The sequence below is a fragment of the Aotus nancymaae genome, unplaced genomic scaffold (assembly GCF_030222135.1).
Source record: "Aotus nancymaae isolate 86718 unplaced genomic scaffold, 86718_ANA_hifiasm-v0.15.2.pri h1tg000010l, whole genome shotgun sequence".
Taxonomy (NCBI): Eukaryota; Metazoa; Chordata; class Mammalia; order Primates; family Aotidae; genus Aotus; species Aotus nancymaae.
Genome location: NW_026988421.1, coordinates 29,077,552 through 29,090,119, shown reverse-complemented (window position 1 = coordinate 29,090,119; position 12,568 = coordinate 29,077,552). Strand labels below are relative to the sequence as shown.

Here is a 12,568-nt window from a genome sequence, read left to right as displayed (position 1 = left end):
TCTCATTGTATTGCCCAAACTGTTCTCAAACTCCTGGCCTCACATAATCAATCCTCTTGCCTCAGCTTCTTGTGTAGCTGAGATTACCGGTACAAGCCACTGTGCCCGGCTCTGAAAAAGTTTTCATTTTGCCTTCATTTTTGAAAGATATTTTTGCTGCCTAAAGAATTCTATATAGGCCAGGCATGGTGTCTCACACCTGTAATCCCAGCACTTGGGAGTCTGAGGCAGGTGGATCACTTGCGCTCAGGAGTTCAAGACCAGCCTGGCAACATGGCAACTCCTTCTCTTCAAAAATATAACAATTAGCTGGGCATGGTGGCAATGCCTATAGTCCCAACTACTTTTGGGGGACTGAAGTGTGTGGATCATATCAGCCTGGGAGACTGAGGCTGCAGTAAGCCATGATCATGCACCACTGCACTTCAGCCTGGGTGACAGAGTGAGACCCTGTCTCAAAAAAAAAAAAAAAAGAATTCTAGATTGACAGTGTCTTTCAGCACTTTAATGATGTCATTTCATTTTCTTCTGGCTTGGTTTCTGACTAGAAGTTGGAAGTCACTCATCTCTATTATATAATGTATCTTTTTTCTCTGGCTGCTTTTAAGATTTTATCATTTATTTTCAACAATATGATTATGATGTGTCTTGGTATGGTTTTCTTTGTATTTTTCCTACATCGCATTTAAAAATAGAAATTGTCAGAGCGATTTGAAGAACAAGGCTAAGTTATATGTTGTCTACAAGAAAGCAACTTTAACTATAAAGACACAGATTAAAGGCCGGGCGCGGTGGCTTACGCCTGTAATCCCAGCACTCTGGGAGGCTGAGGCAGGTGGATCACAAGGTCAAGAGATCGAGACCATCCTGGTCAACATGGTGAAACCCCGTCTCTACTAAAAATACAAAAAATTAGCTGGGTATGGTGGCGCTTGCCTGTAATCCCAGCTACTCAGGAGGCTGAGGCAGGAGAATTGCCTGAACCCAGGAGGCGGAGGTTGTGGTGAGCCGAGATTGCGCCATTGCGCTCTAGCCTGGGTAACAAGAGCGAAACTCTGTCTCAAAAAAAAAAAAAAAAAAAAGACAGATTAAAAGTAAATGGTTAGCAAAAGATATACCACATGTCATATGCTGAATTGTGTCCCCCTAAAATTTATAAGTTGATGTCTTAACCACCATTACCTTAGAATGCGAACTGTATTTGGACTTATAGGGGCTTTCAAGGGTGAATTAGTTTAAATGAAGTCATTAGAGCAGGCCCTAATCCATTATGGCTAGTGTCCTTATAAGAAGAGGAGATTGGGACACACACAGACCATGTGAAGATAAAGGCAGAAGATAACCATCTATAAGTCAAAGGAAGAAGCCTCAGAATGAAACCAACCCTGCCAACACTTTGATCTTGGAATTCTAGTCTCCAGACTTTAAGAAAATTAATTTCTATTTTTTGAGCCCCATAGTGTATGCCATACTTTGTTATGGCAGCCCCAGCCCTGATGGACCATTCTAACACTAGTCAGAAGAAAGTTGGGGTAGCTGTATTAATTTCAGAGAGAGCAAACCTCAGAGCAAGGACTATTTTCAGGGATAAAGAGAAGTGTTGTGTAATGATAAAGGGGCCAATTCTCTAAGAAGACTGAATAATTGTTAATGTGTACACACCTAACAACAGAGCATCAAAACATATGAGGCAAAACACAGAAGCAAGGAAAATAGATGCATCCACCATTATAGTTGGAGACTTCAGCACCCCCTATCAGTAATGGACAGATCTGTCAGGCAACTGATTCAGTAAGAACATAGTTGAACTCAGCGATACTGTCAGTCAAATGGATATAATTGACGTCTATAGAATGCTTCGTCCAGCAACAGCAGAATACACATTCTTCTCAAGCTCCCAAGGAAATTACACCAAGGCAGACCACAATCAGGGCCATAAAATGCACTTTAAAAAATTTGTAAGAATAGAAATGATATGGCATATGCTCTCAGATTACAGTGGTATTCAGTAATGGAAAGAAAGCTGGAAAATCCCAAAATATGTAGAGATTAAACAACACACTTCTAAATAACACGTAGGTCAAGAAAGAAATCTCAAGAGAAATTGAAATGTATTTAATTTTTACTTCTCATTTTTGTGGGTACATAGTAGGTTTATGTATTTATGGTGTACATGTGATGTTTTGAAAAGTATTTTGAAGTGAATAAAAATGAAAATACAACTATCAAAATTTGTGGGATGCAGTGAAAGCAGCTCTTAGAGGGAAATTTATAGCATTGAATTCACAGCTTAGAAAAGAAGATTTAAAATCAATAGTGTAAGCTTCCACTAGAGCCAACTAAGAGAAGGGCAAATTAAATTCAAAGTAAGTAGAAGAAAAGAATAAAAACTAGACCAGAAATCGATGAAATTGAACACAGGAAATCAATGGAGTACATCAAGACTAAAAGCTGGCTGAAATAAATAAACTCTGTCTCAAAATAAACAAATAAATATTTGATTCAGGCATATGTATGGGCTTCTCCCTCCTCTCCTCGCCCAGACAAGAGTTGCCCAGGCTGGAGTGTGGTGGTGCTCAACTCACTGCAACCTCTGCCTCCCGGGTTCAATCAATTCTCCTGCCTCAGCCTTCCAAGTAGCTGGGATTACAGATGCTTGCCACTACATTCAGCTAATTTTTGTGTTATTAGTAGAGGCTGGGTTTCACCATGTTGGCCAGGCTGGTCTTGAACTCCTGACCTCAGGTGATCTGCCTGCCTCTGCCTCCCAAATCTGGGATTACAGGCGTGAGCCACCATGCCCAGCCTTTTATGGTCTTTTTTTTTGCCCTTATGTTTAGTAATTTCACAATTTCTGAAATATTTGAAAATGTGCCAATAAAATGTAGTAACTCTTAATTTTTTAAAAAAATCCTCAACAAAATATTAACAAATCAAATCTAACAATGTATGAAAAGAATTGTACACTGTGACCAAGTGAGATTTATGCCGGATATGCAAGGCTGGTTCAGCATTCAGAAATCGATTAATGTAATCCATCACATCAGGGGGGCTACAGAAGACAAATCACATGCTTATATCAACAGATGCAATAAAAGCATTTGACAGAATTCAACACCCATTCATGATAAAAACTTTAAGCAAATAAGGGATAGAGAGGCTTTTCCTCAACTTCATAAAGAAAAATGCAAATTAAAATTATAAAATACTACTACAAACCTACCAAAATAACTGAAATGTAAAAGATTGGCAATATCAATTATTGGTAAAGATGTGGAGTAACTGGAACTCTGATAAATTGTTGATGTATCATAACTTTTAAAAAATTGTTTCATAGTATCTTCTTTTCTTTTTTTTGTCCATGCTGTTCTCATGACAGTTTCATAGTATCTTCTAAAGCCAAACATTCACCTACCCCATGGCCCAGCGAGTCTACTCCTAGTTGAAATGAGTGCATATGTTCAGTAAAAGACACATACATAAATGTTCATAGCAGCTTTGTTTTATAATAGCCATCAACTATAATTAGCCCATATGTCCACCAACAAGAGAATAGATGGATTGTAGTATATTCATACAGTGGAATATCAACCAGTAATAAAAAAGAATGAACTACTGTTTTACATGCAGTAACACAGAAGAATCTTATAATGTTGACTAAAAGAAGCCAGGCATGGGCCAGATGTGGTGGCTCACACCTGTAATCCCAGCACTTTGGGAGGCCAAAGTGGACAGATCGTGAGGTCAGGAGGTTGAGACTATCCTGGCCAACATGATGAAACCCCGTCTTTACTACAAATACAAAAATTAGGTGGGCATGGTGGCACGTGCTTGTAATCCCAGCTACTCAGGAAGCTGAGGCACGAGAATTGCTTGAACCCAGGAAGCAGAGGTTGCAGTGAGCCGAGATCGCTCCACTGCACCCCAGCCTAGGTGACAGAGGGAGACTCCGTCTCAAAAAAAAAAAAAAAAAAAAAAACCAGGCACAAAAGAATACATACCCTATGGTTATATTTATAGGAAATTCAATGAAAGATGAAACAAATTAATAACAACACTGGGCCAGGCACAGTGGCCCACACCTATAATCTCAGAGCTTTGGGAGGCCAAGGCAGAAAGACTGCTTGAGTCCATGAGTTCAAGACCAGCCTGGGCAGCATAGCAAGACCTGATCTCTACAAAAAAACAAACCAGATGTGGTGGCATGCATCTATAGTCCTCACTACTTGGGAGGCTGAAGCATGAAGGTCACTTGAGCCCAGTAGTTTGAGGTTACAGTGAGCTATGATCACACCACTGCACACTAGCCTGAGCAACAAAGCAAGACCTGTCTCTAAAAAATATGATGATGATGATGATAAAATTGGAGTGGAGTGAAGATAACATTGTTTAGTAAGGGGTGTGAAGATTGTTTTCCAGTATGCTGGTAACATTTTACATCTTCATCAGGGTGGTGGTAACTGCCAGTGGTATGCTAGAACAGACTCATACTCACTTATGAGAGCCAGCTATTAGATATTCGTGAATTTTGCAAGCTGGTTGACTATGACTAGCTTATAATTGGCCATGGTAAGAGTTTTTAATGCCATGGAAATCTACCAGTGGTTTTACAAAGTAGTGAAGTTCGGTTGATAAACATTTAGCAGTATACTAGTTCTTATTGCTCACCAACCCGTGACCTCTGACTATAGAAGGCACTTAGAGAAGATAAAAACCAGTGAGGTACTAAGGAATGCTGTCATCCAGCCTAAGCCAAAAAGGGTTGGCAATAAGAAACTAATAGCGTGCTATTTAGCATGTCTAGGTCAAAGAATATTACTTTGTTTACAGCTGCCTAGTATTTGACTTTTCCATTCTGCCTTTAGCCAAAGTAAATTTTCTCTATTTTTGAAAACAACTTAATGGTAGAAAATTAACAGCAAATCATAGCCTTTCTGTAGACTCCTTTTGACATCTTGCTGAATTGGTGTCTTGTTGATTTTGAGTAATTCAAGTTCCTACCCTTTTTGTTTCTACTTCTTTAGGAGCATTCCGGAAGAGTTTTTCGACTCCAGTTTGATGAATTCCAGATTGTCAGTAGTTCACATGATGACACAATCCTCATCTGGGACTTCCTAAATGATCCAGCTGCCCAAGCTGAACCCCCCCGTTCCCCTTCTCGAACATACACCTACATCTCCAGATAAATAACCATAAACTGACCTCATACTTGCCCAGGTATAAAAATCTATTATGTACATAACACTATGGGTAGGAGACGGGATATTAGCTCTAAGGTGTTGCTATTTCATGGAGCTTTCTCCTGCTGTTTGTGTCCCCCAAGTCCTGTAAAGCCAAGGAAGCAGACAATGTGAGACAGGGCTAAAGCTGCCATAGTGGGCAGTGCCTTTCACCAAGGTAGCCAGCCTCAGTTCTAGATGATTCTAGGGTCCTACTTGTGTGGTAAGCCTCGTCATTCCTGCCCTAGTTATCTAGTAGCATTGTTATGAAAATAAAATGAGATTTGAATCAGTTTGAAAACCTAAGTAGTGTAATGACGCAAGGCCTGTGATGTTTAAGTTCCCAGATCAAACAATACCTACAATAGTGTCCTTTCAAGCCAAGTAGACACTCTGAAGTCTAATGTGTGACTGGAAAGATCTCTTGGTGAAAGTTCACACTGACATATAAATAAAAGGGCAGATTTTAAAAGGAATATAAAAAGTAGCTTTTATATCCCTGTCCCCATTCCTCAACCTTCCAAAAAGACGACCTGTCTTTTGATCTCTGACGTTGGTGAGAACTCCATGTGTCCTCCCACTCAAGTCTCCTACCTCTCTCTCAGGCAGGGGGAAGACCCTAAAATATCCAGGTTGTCCATACATACTATGGTATATTCATATTGTACCTGGTGTTCTAACCAGTTCGAATGCTGCTGAGGAGCGTTGCTATCATTAGTATTTCCCACGCATGCTTCACTTCTCGTAGCAGAAGTACACATTAGCTACATGTTTCTGCATCTCTCTTTCCAGTGTTCCTGCTGAGGGTAGTGATTCACGCCCAACTGGGCTTGCCTCAGCACCCCTTTCTCTCACAGAAGACACAGTTCATCATTCCTCAACCAGGTCTCACAGGCTGTGTGCCCTTGGACAAATAACTTCCCAGAGCCTGAATCTCCTGATGAGTAACATGAGGGGCAGCACTCACCTCACAGAGCCCTGTGAAGGCTGCATGGAGATACTGTATGGAAAATTCCTAGTGCTTAGCTCAGTACTGAGTACATAGCATGCCCTCAGGAAAAAGAGGTCATTAGTATTAATATTGCAGTCTCCATATACCTACTCCCACCTTTTACCCAAAATTTTCTCTTCCTTAGACTTCTGTGTCACTTTGCCATTTTTAATATTCTTCCTGGCTCTCTTGATTACTTGTGCCTCCTTCCCCTCTTACTCCTGAGACATAGATATCTCTCCTAAGAGTCTTCTGTGGCTTTTCTCATTATTTTTATTTTATTTCTTGAGACAGGGCTTCACTCCTGTCACCCAAGCTGGAGTGCAGTGGCACAATGTTAGCTCCCTGCAACTTCCGCCTCCCAGGCTCAAGTGATTCTCCTGAGTACCACAGGCACATGACACCCTGCCCAGCTAATTTTTTCTATTTCCATTTCTTTTTTTTTTTTTTTTTTTTGGTAGAGATGGGGTTTCACCATGTTGCCCAGGCTGGTCTTGAACTCCTGAGCTCAAGTGATCCACCTCCCTTGGCCTCCCAAAGTGTTGGGATTACAGGTGTGAGCCACCACGCGCAGCCTGTCTCTGGTTTTTCTTCCTTACCTGAGGTCCCCTCCTTGGCTGCCTTCTCTCTTCCCAAGACTTGGCTCTCATCTCAATGTAGAAGACTCAAATTTTTGTCTCCCATCCAAGCCTCTGCCTTAGTCTCCAGGCCACATTTCCAGCTGCCATTCACACAGCTGTCCTTGAAGTTAGCAAGATCCCTTCTAGTGCTCACATCCTCAACTACACTGTCCCCTCCTTTACATTGCTGGTACCCTCCAACCACACAGCCAGGCCAGCTTTCCTTGATTCCCCCACTTCTGTTAGTGGGACCACCATGTTCATGGCCAGGCAAAGGCAGAGCCCACAGAGCCATCCCTCACCCCTGCTCTGCCATTCTACAGGGCAGGTGAAAGCTAAGCCAATCATGGTCACTCTCAGCCTCATGACATCAGAGTCACTCTGCTTGAATACCACAGCCCTGAGCATGTCAGCAAGCCCTGCCTTTAGTATAACTTCCCAATCAGGCCAGGTCACCTTAGACAGAAGCTCCTGCATGGCATAGGTGGAGAGCAGGCATTAGGAAGGACCCCTAAGCCTTTTCCCCATTGGCAGCTAAGTGAATGCTCTCTTCTCTTCAAGCAAGTAAGAAATACTGGGAAAGGGGCTAATGACTGTTTGCTCTGTTTTCACACAGGACCCATTAAAGTTGCGGTATTTAACATATCTGCCAATACCAGGACGAGCAACAACAGTAACAATCAAACTACTGCCCAGTTTCCCCGGACTAGCCGAGGAGCAGGGCTTTGAAACTCCTGTTGGGACACAGTTGGTCTGCAGTCGGCCCAGGACAGTCTACTCAGCACAGCTGACTGCTTCAGTGCTGCTATCAGAAGATGTCTTCTATCTTTTGTGAATGATTGGAACTTTTAAACCTCTCCTCCCCTCCTCCTTTCCCCTCTGCACCTAGTTATTTCCCATTGGTTCCAGACAAAGATGACTTATAAATATATTTAGTGTTTTGCCACAATCTCTCTTGCTTTGCCATTAAGCAGAAGAACTAGTTTCCCTGAATAGCCTGCTGGGAAAGACCCACTTCTAGGGGACCGGGAAGGGGGGATGCAGCTTCAAGCCAGATAGTGCCCAGTGTCTCCCTGTTAATGCAGGAATGCAAAGCACCTGGCCAGAGCAGCGCAGCCCCACTGTGCTTAAGAGGAGACAGAGCTCTCTGTATAGCCTCTGGGGCAAAAAAAAGAAAACAGGAGTTTATACACTGGAAGATCTGGGCCTCCTGCCTGCCTTCTCTTTGTTTCTGTTCCTCTTCCCTTCTACTTTCCCACTCCCCTTCAACAACTCTTTTCTCTCTCTGCTCCACCTGAGAAGAAAGTATATGAAGAGAGTGTCCTCCTTTAGCATGAGGCAGATCAGCCAGAAAATGCAACATTTGCAAGAGTGAAATGCTGTTCAGTCAAGATTTCAGACCCAGGCCTTTGCTGCAAGTGACCCTGTGGCAACAGTGGATTCTCGAACATGATACTCTCATCATATTTGCAACTCTTCTCTCTCCTTCCCCACACCCAAGAGAAGGATGGGTGGGCGGGGGGAGCAGAAGTTTCCTGGGCTCCATCAATGGCTGTATCTTTTCTGGACTCAGCAGTCTCCTTGATTCCATGTAGAGTGTGGAAAGGAGTTGCTGATTGCATTTCCTCTCATTAACAATTAGGTGTGTAATAAAAAGCATTGTACTTCATCTTAAATCACTAGTAAGGCTCAGCCTACAGAAAGGTTTGAAATGGCCAAAGCCAGTCACTTGGTGCATTCTGCATAATGGTTTCCATCTCCGATTTCCTCATCAGGGCCTGTGAGTACCCAGATGCCTGTATCTTTGCCAAGACCACGATCAAAGTAGCTTAAGAGAGATGGTCAGGAGAAAACACTGATTTTTTTTTTTGCCAGTAAATAACATCTCTCAAAAATTGATCTCACCATGTAAACCTTGCACTGCAGAACCTTCCTTCTGCTTCTCCCACACCCAGTGTTTGCAGAAGGGCAAAGCTGCCCAAGAGAGAGGATCAGGGTGAAATTTGGCACACAGGGTTTATTAATGGGGCAAAAACTGCCTTTTCTTCCTCCTTCTGACCTTATTTTGCTCTTCACTCTCCCCAACCAGTAAAATGTCTGTGGCAATTGGTGAACAGCATAAACAGCTGGACCTCAGCCAAAGCCAGGCAAACCTGGCCACTCGGAAGGTAGCTGTGTGAGCTGCCATGCTAGTGGGCTTCAGGTGCAAGGGCACCTGTGCCACACCAACCTGGGAGCACAGAGAATACTATTATTGTGCACCCAGCTGGTCTCCTCAGGCAGGAGTGGACCTGCATGAGCTATCTCCGGTAGTATGGGTGCACCCAGCAGAGACCCCTGGTTGGCAAGAAGGTATCCTCTTCCCAAGGTGTACCCAGACTGAATGTTGTTACTGCATATTGAGAGGCAGTTTATGCATATGCATTCTACCTTTCCTGCTTTATGGGTACTTTTAAGCTTTTAGGTCCAGGTTATATTGAGAAAATATTTCCCAGTGTAATGATACATCATTGCCTAGGAAATATTTTCTCAATATAATTCCCTTCCCCGCTACCCAAATGCTACAAAGAAATGTTTTCTACTTGGCCACTATCAGGGTTCCTCATCTGTTGTGTTGACTATTAATGGTTTTTTGATTGCATAAGGATTTTGCTGTAGATGAAGGGAGAGGGCTGTCAGCCCTGAAAAACACATAGGTCAGACATTTAAAAGGCATGGGTTTCGAGCTGTCTCAAAATATTGTCCAATAGCCATAACTTTACTAGCCCTTCTGACATATGCTGCTATTACAAAGTGGAAGCTATTGAATGTTTATTGGTGCCCAGGGTTTTGCTCTCCAATCTAGGTTCAGTTGAAAGAATATTGTTTCTAAGACTATTTTGAAACATGTCCAGTGCATCACAGAGGAGATCCGGGTGGACCCTGCAGATGTGGAGCCGTTAGCCCAGTTGAGGATATCCTTCAAGTTATCCTCTCTGCTGCTGATGGAAATGGGAATGAAGTTAAGTGGTCTGAAAAACTTGAATCGTTCACATTTCTCAGCTCTGGGGGTCATTTACCAGTTCAATGTAGAAGAAATAATCAGGTAAGTAAAAGTTCATTTCCAGAGAAGGTAAACCCTACTTACTATCTCTGCATGATTTCAGTGGGAATTGATTATCACTAATCCCCAACTGGGCTAGAATAAATGTAAAAAGTTTGACCTTTTAAAACAAAAAGAGAGACAAAGTCTCAGCACATTCCAAGGAGTGGTAGAAACAGAGCTGAAGGTGTCCTCATTGTAGATTAGTCTCTTCTGACTAAAATTTACTTTCCAACATAGGGCCTAAAGGAAACCTTTCTTAAAGACAAGCTGAAACCTCTTGGAAGGCAGGTGAGGAGGTGCGCATGTACCTGTTACAGGCACGTGACCTCTTGGTGCACACTGGGGCTACTTGGACAAGACCAGCATGCCTTGCTGCACATGTGTGTATTTCACTGCTGAGAACATCCTTTTCTGTATGCAGTCTGAAAGGATGTGAATTACAGATGGAAGGCCATTGCACTTGTCCCTTGACAAAATTCGTTCTGGTGTCTCCTAACTTTAGACACGAGAACTCTTTTTGGATATCTACTGACAAGTAATAAAGTCCGGCCCTCATAACTTGTTTCTGAACTAGAAAAGACTGTGAGACCCCTAAATCATTCTGGGTTTTTTTTTTTTGGCTTGAGTAAGAACAGTCCTTTTTAATTTTTCTTCTGTACAGTCTAAAGATACAGAGAAAAAAAAAAAAAACTGCTGTCTTCCCTTGCCAACTCCTAGTACCATTGATCTGAAGAGCTGTAGTTGGTCTACTCCTTACTTAGCACTTGATTGTGTGGGGAAACAAGGGTGGGAGGGGTGGGGAATACTGGAAGTAATCAGGGCAATTTTTTTCTTTCCTAGAATTGGATTAGATACCTTGGTACAGTTGACCTTCTCAGCATTTCCCTTTTGCCTTAGATGGCAACACCCTGCAGCCTGAAGCAGAGCAATCCAACCCAGATTAATGCAGCCCTGAGGCCTAGGTTGCAGCCTCCCTGGTCTTCCTCCATACAGCTGACACTAACAGACAGACCTCCTTACTTACAGTGTCAACATAGTGTCAGAAAGAGAGCATCTCTTAAGGGAATAAAACTAGGTTTTGCTTCTTTACCTGTAGTTCATCTGTGGTGTCAGAATCCTTGGAGCTGAAGAGAGAAATCAAAAGAGCATGATAATGGTTGCCTGGTTTCAGGTGGAACTTAATGCATTGATCTTTAGAAACCCCTTCTGTTAAAAGTTGAGTACCTATGATCTAAAATGTCCTGGAGGCGGATGACAGCTAAAATATGTGCTTTCCAACCAGCACAGCTGGCGCTCTTAGCTCCTGATTGGTTGTGTGTGTTGTTGTATTAAGGATCGGTGCAGTAAGTTGTATTTTAAAGTGTTACCTCCCTCCTAACCTTCCCCTTCTTGGACACTGAAGGAAAAGACCAACTAGGACATTAGGCCTCTGGGCACCAAGGAAACGAACAGCTTTCTCAAAGCAGTGACCACTCAAGCCCAACCCAGACAGCTCTGAGGGATGGCTGGTGAACTCCAACTATGGTACAGGCCTGGCAACACATGTGAGCTTCCCCAAGAGCTGTCAGCTGGTTCAGCTCTTTGTTCTCTAGATTCTTAAGTACTGACTGCTTTGACTTTTGTGATTATGTTACGGTGATGTGTAGTCAATGTACCAATATGTTCACAACCTAGGATCATGGTAATAGAGTGCATTTTGGTTTTTTTTTTTAACTGTTCAGAAAAAAAGTAACTTAAATCACAAATATAAGATTAAAGTGAATTTTCTAAGTGTCTTGTCTCCTTGCCCCAGCATCAAAAAGGACAATACATTTTTCAGTATTCAGACTGAAAAATGCACAGATAGAATGCCTTTGCAGATAAATCTGATGTGAGAAAACAAGATTGAGAGAAAGCAGGGATGGATGCTATGGATGGGCACAGGGTCCCTGGCATACACCTACTACTGTTCCACATTGAGTTAAATTGAAGCCAGAGTCATGTCTCATTTGCGAATTGGTCACCTTAGCCAACCACAGCCCAACCTGAATGCAGAATTTACATTTTTCTTCTGCAGGTGAAAAGACGAGTTTCCCCTGCATCCCATTTGATCAGTTTATAGGCAAGCAAGCTCACATCTGGGAGCAGTTTCCAGAGGGACTCCAACAAGCTGTAAGAATGAAGGTACCCTTGACCATCTGGTGTATGACATTGCAGTTCCTGAGTGAAATCCCCCTTCCCTCCTTCAGACAAACAGAGAGAGGTACAAGTTTGCAGGCATTGGCCAAATGGGACTCTCTCCCACTTAGTCCTGTCCCCCTTCCCTCTCTAGTGTCACAGGATCCTTGCCAAAATTGACCTGTCCTTGTTTTAAAATCTATGGGCTTTTTGTATTAATAACCCTCCCACATGACCAAGGCTCCCTGGCTTCCATCAGCCTTGTAGTCTCATTGTCTTGTCTGGACTGACCACTGGCCATGAGAGCAGTCTCCCACTGTGGTCAGCATCAGGGCTCCTGTGCTGAACCCTCCCTCCTAGAGCTGGAAGAATGTCAGAGTGTCAGGTGCACTCAACTCTTGGCGGATGAGGAAACTGAGGATCAAGAAAAGGGACCTACATTGCCCAAAACTACACTGAAGTCTCCTCCCTAATAACTAAGGACAGGCGGCACCAG

At 42.8% G+C, this 12,568-nt stretch overlaps 1 protein-coding gene across 7 annotated transcripts in view; it reads left to right on the top strand.

The window, feature by feature from the left end:
• The window catches only part of BTRC (beta-transducin repeat containing E3 ubiquitin protein ligase), a 196,611-nt gene extending 188,832 nt beyond the window's left edge, over positions 1-7,779 (top strand). For all 7 annotated transcript variants that reach the window (XM_012439500.2, XM_012439493.2, XM_064373962.1 and 4 more), the window contains 2 exons: positions 5,025-5,217; positions 7,447-7,779. In XM_012439500.2, coding sequence (XP_012294923.1) covers positions 5,025-5,186 — 162 coding nt within the window. In that variant the 3' untranslated portion in view covers positions 5,187-5,217; positions 7,447-7,779. The remainder of the gene's footprint in view (positions 1-5,024; positions 5,218-7,446) is intronic.
• Positions 7,780-12,568: the final 4,789 nt, after the last annotated feature.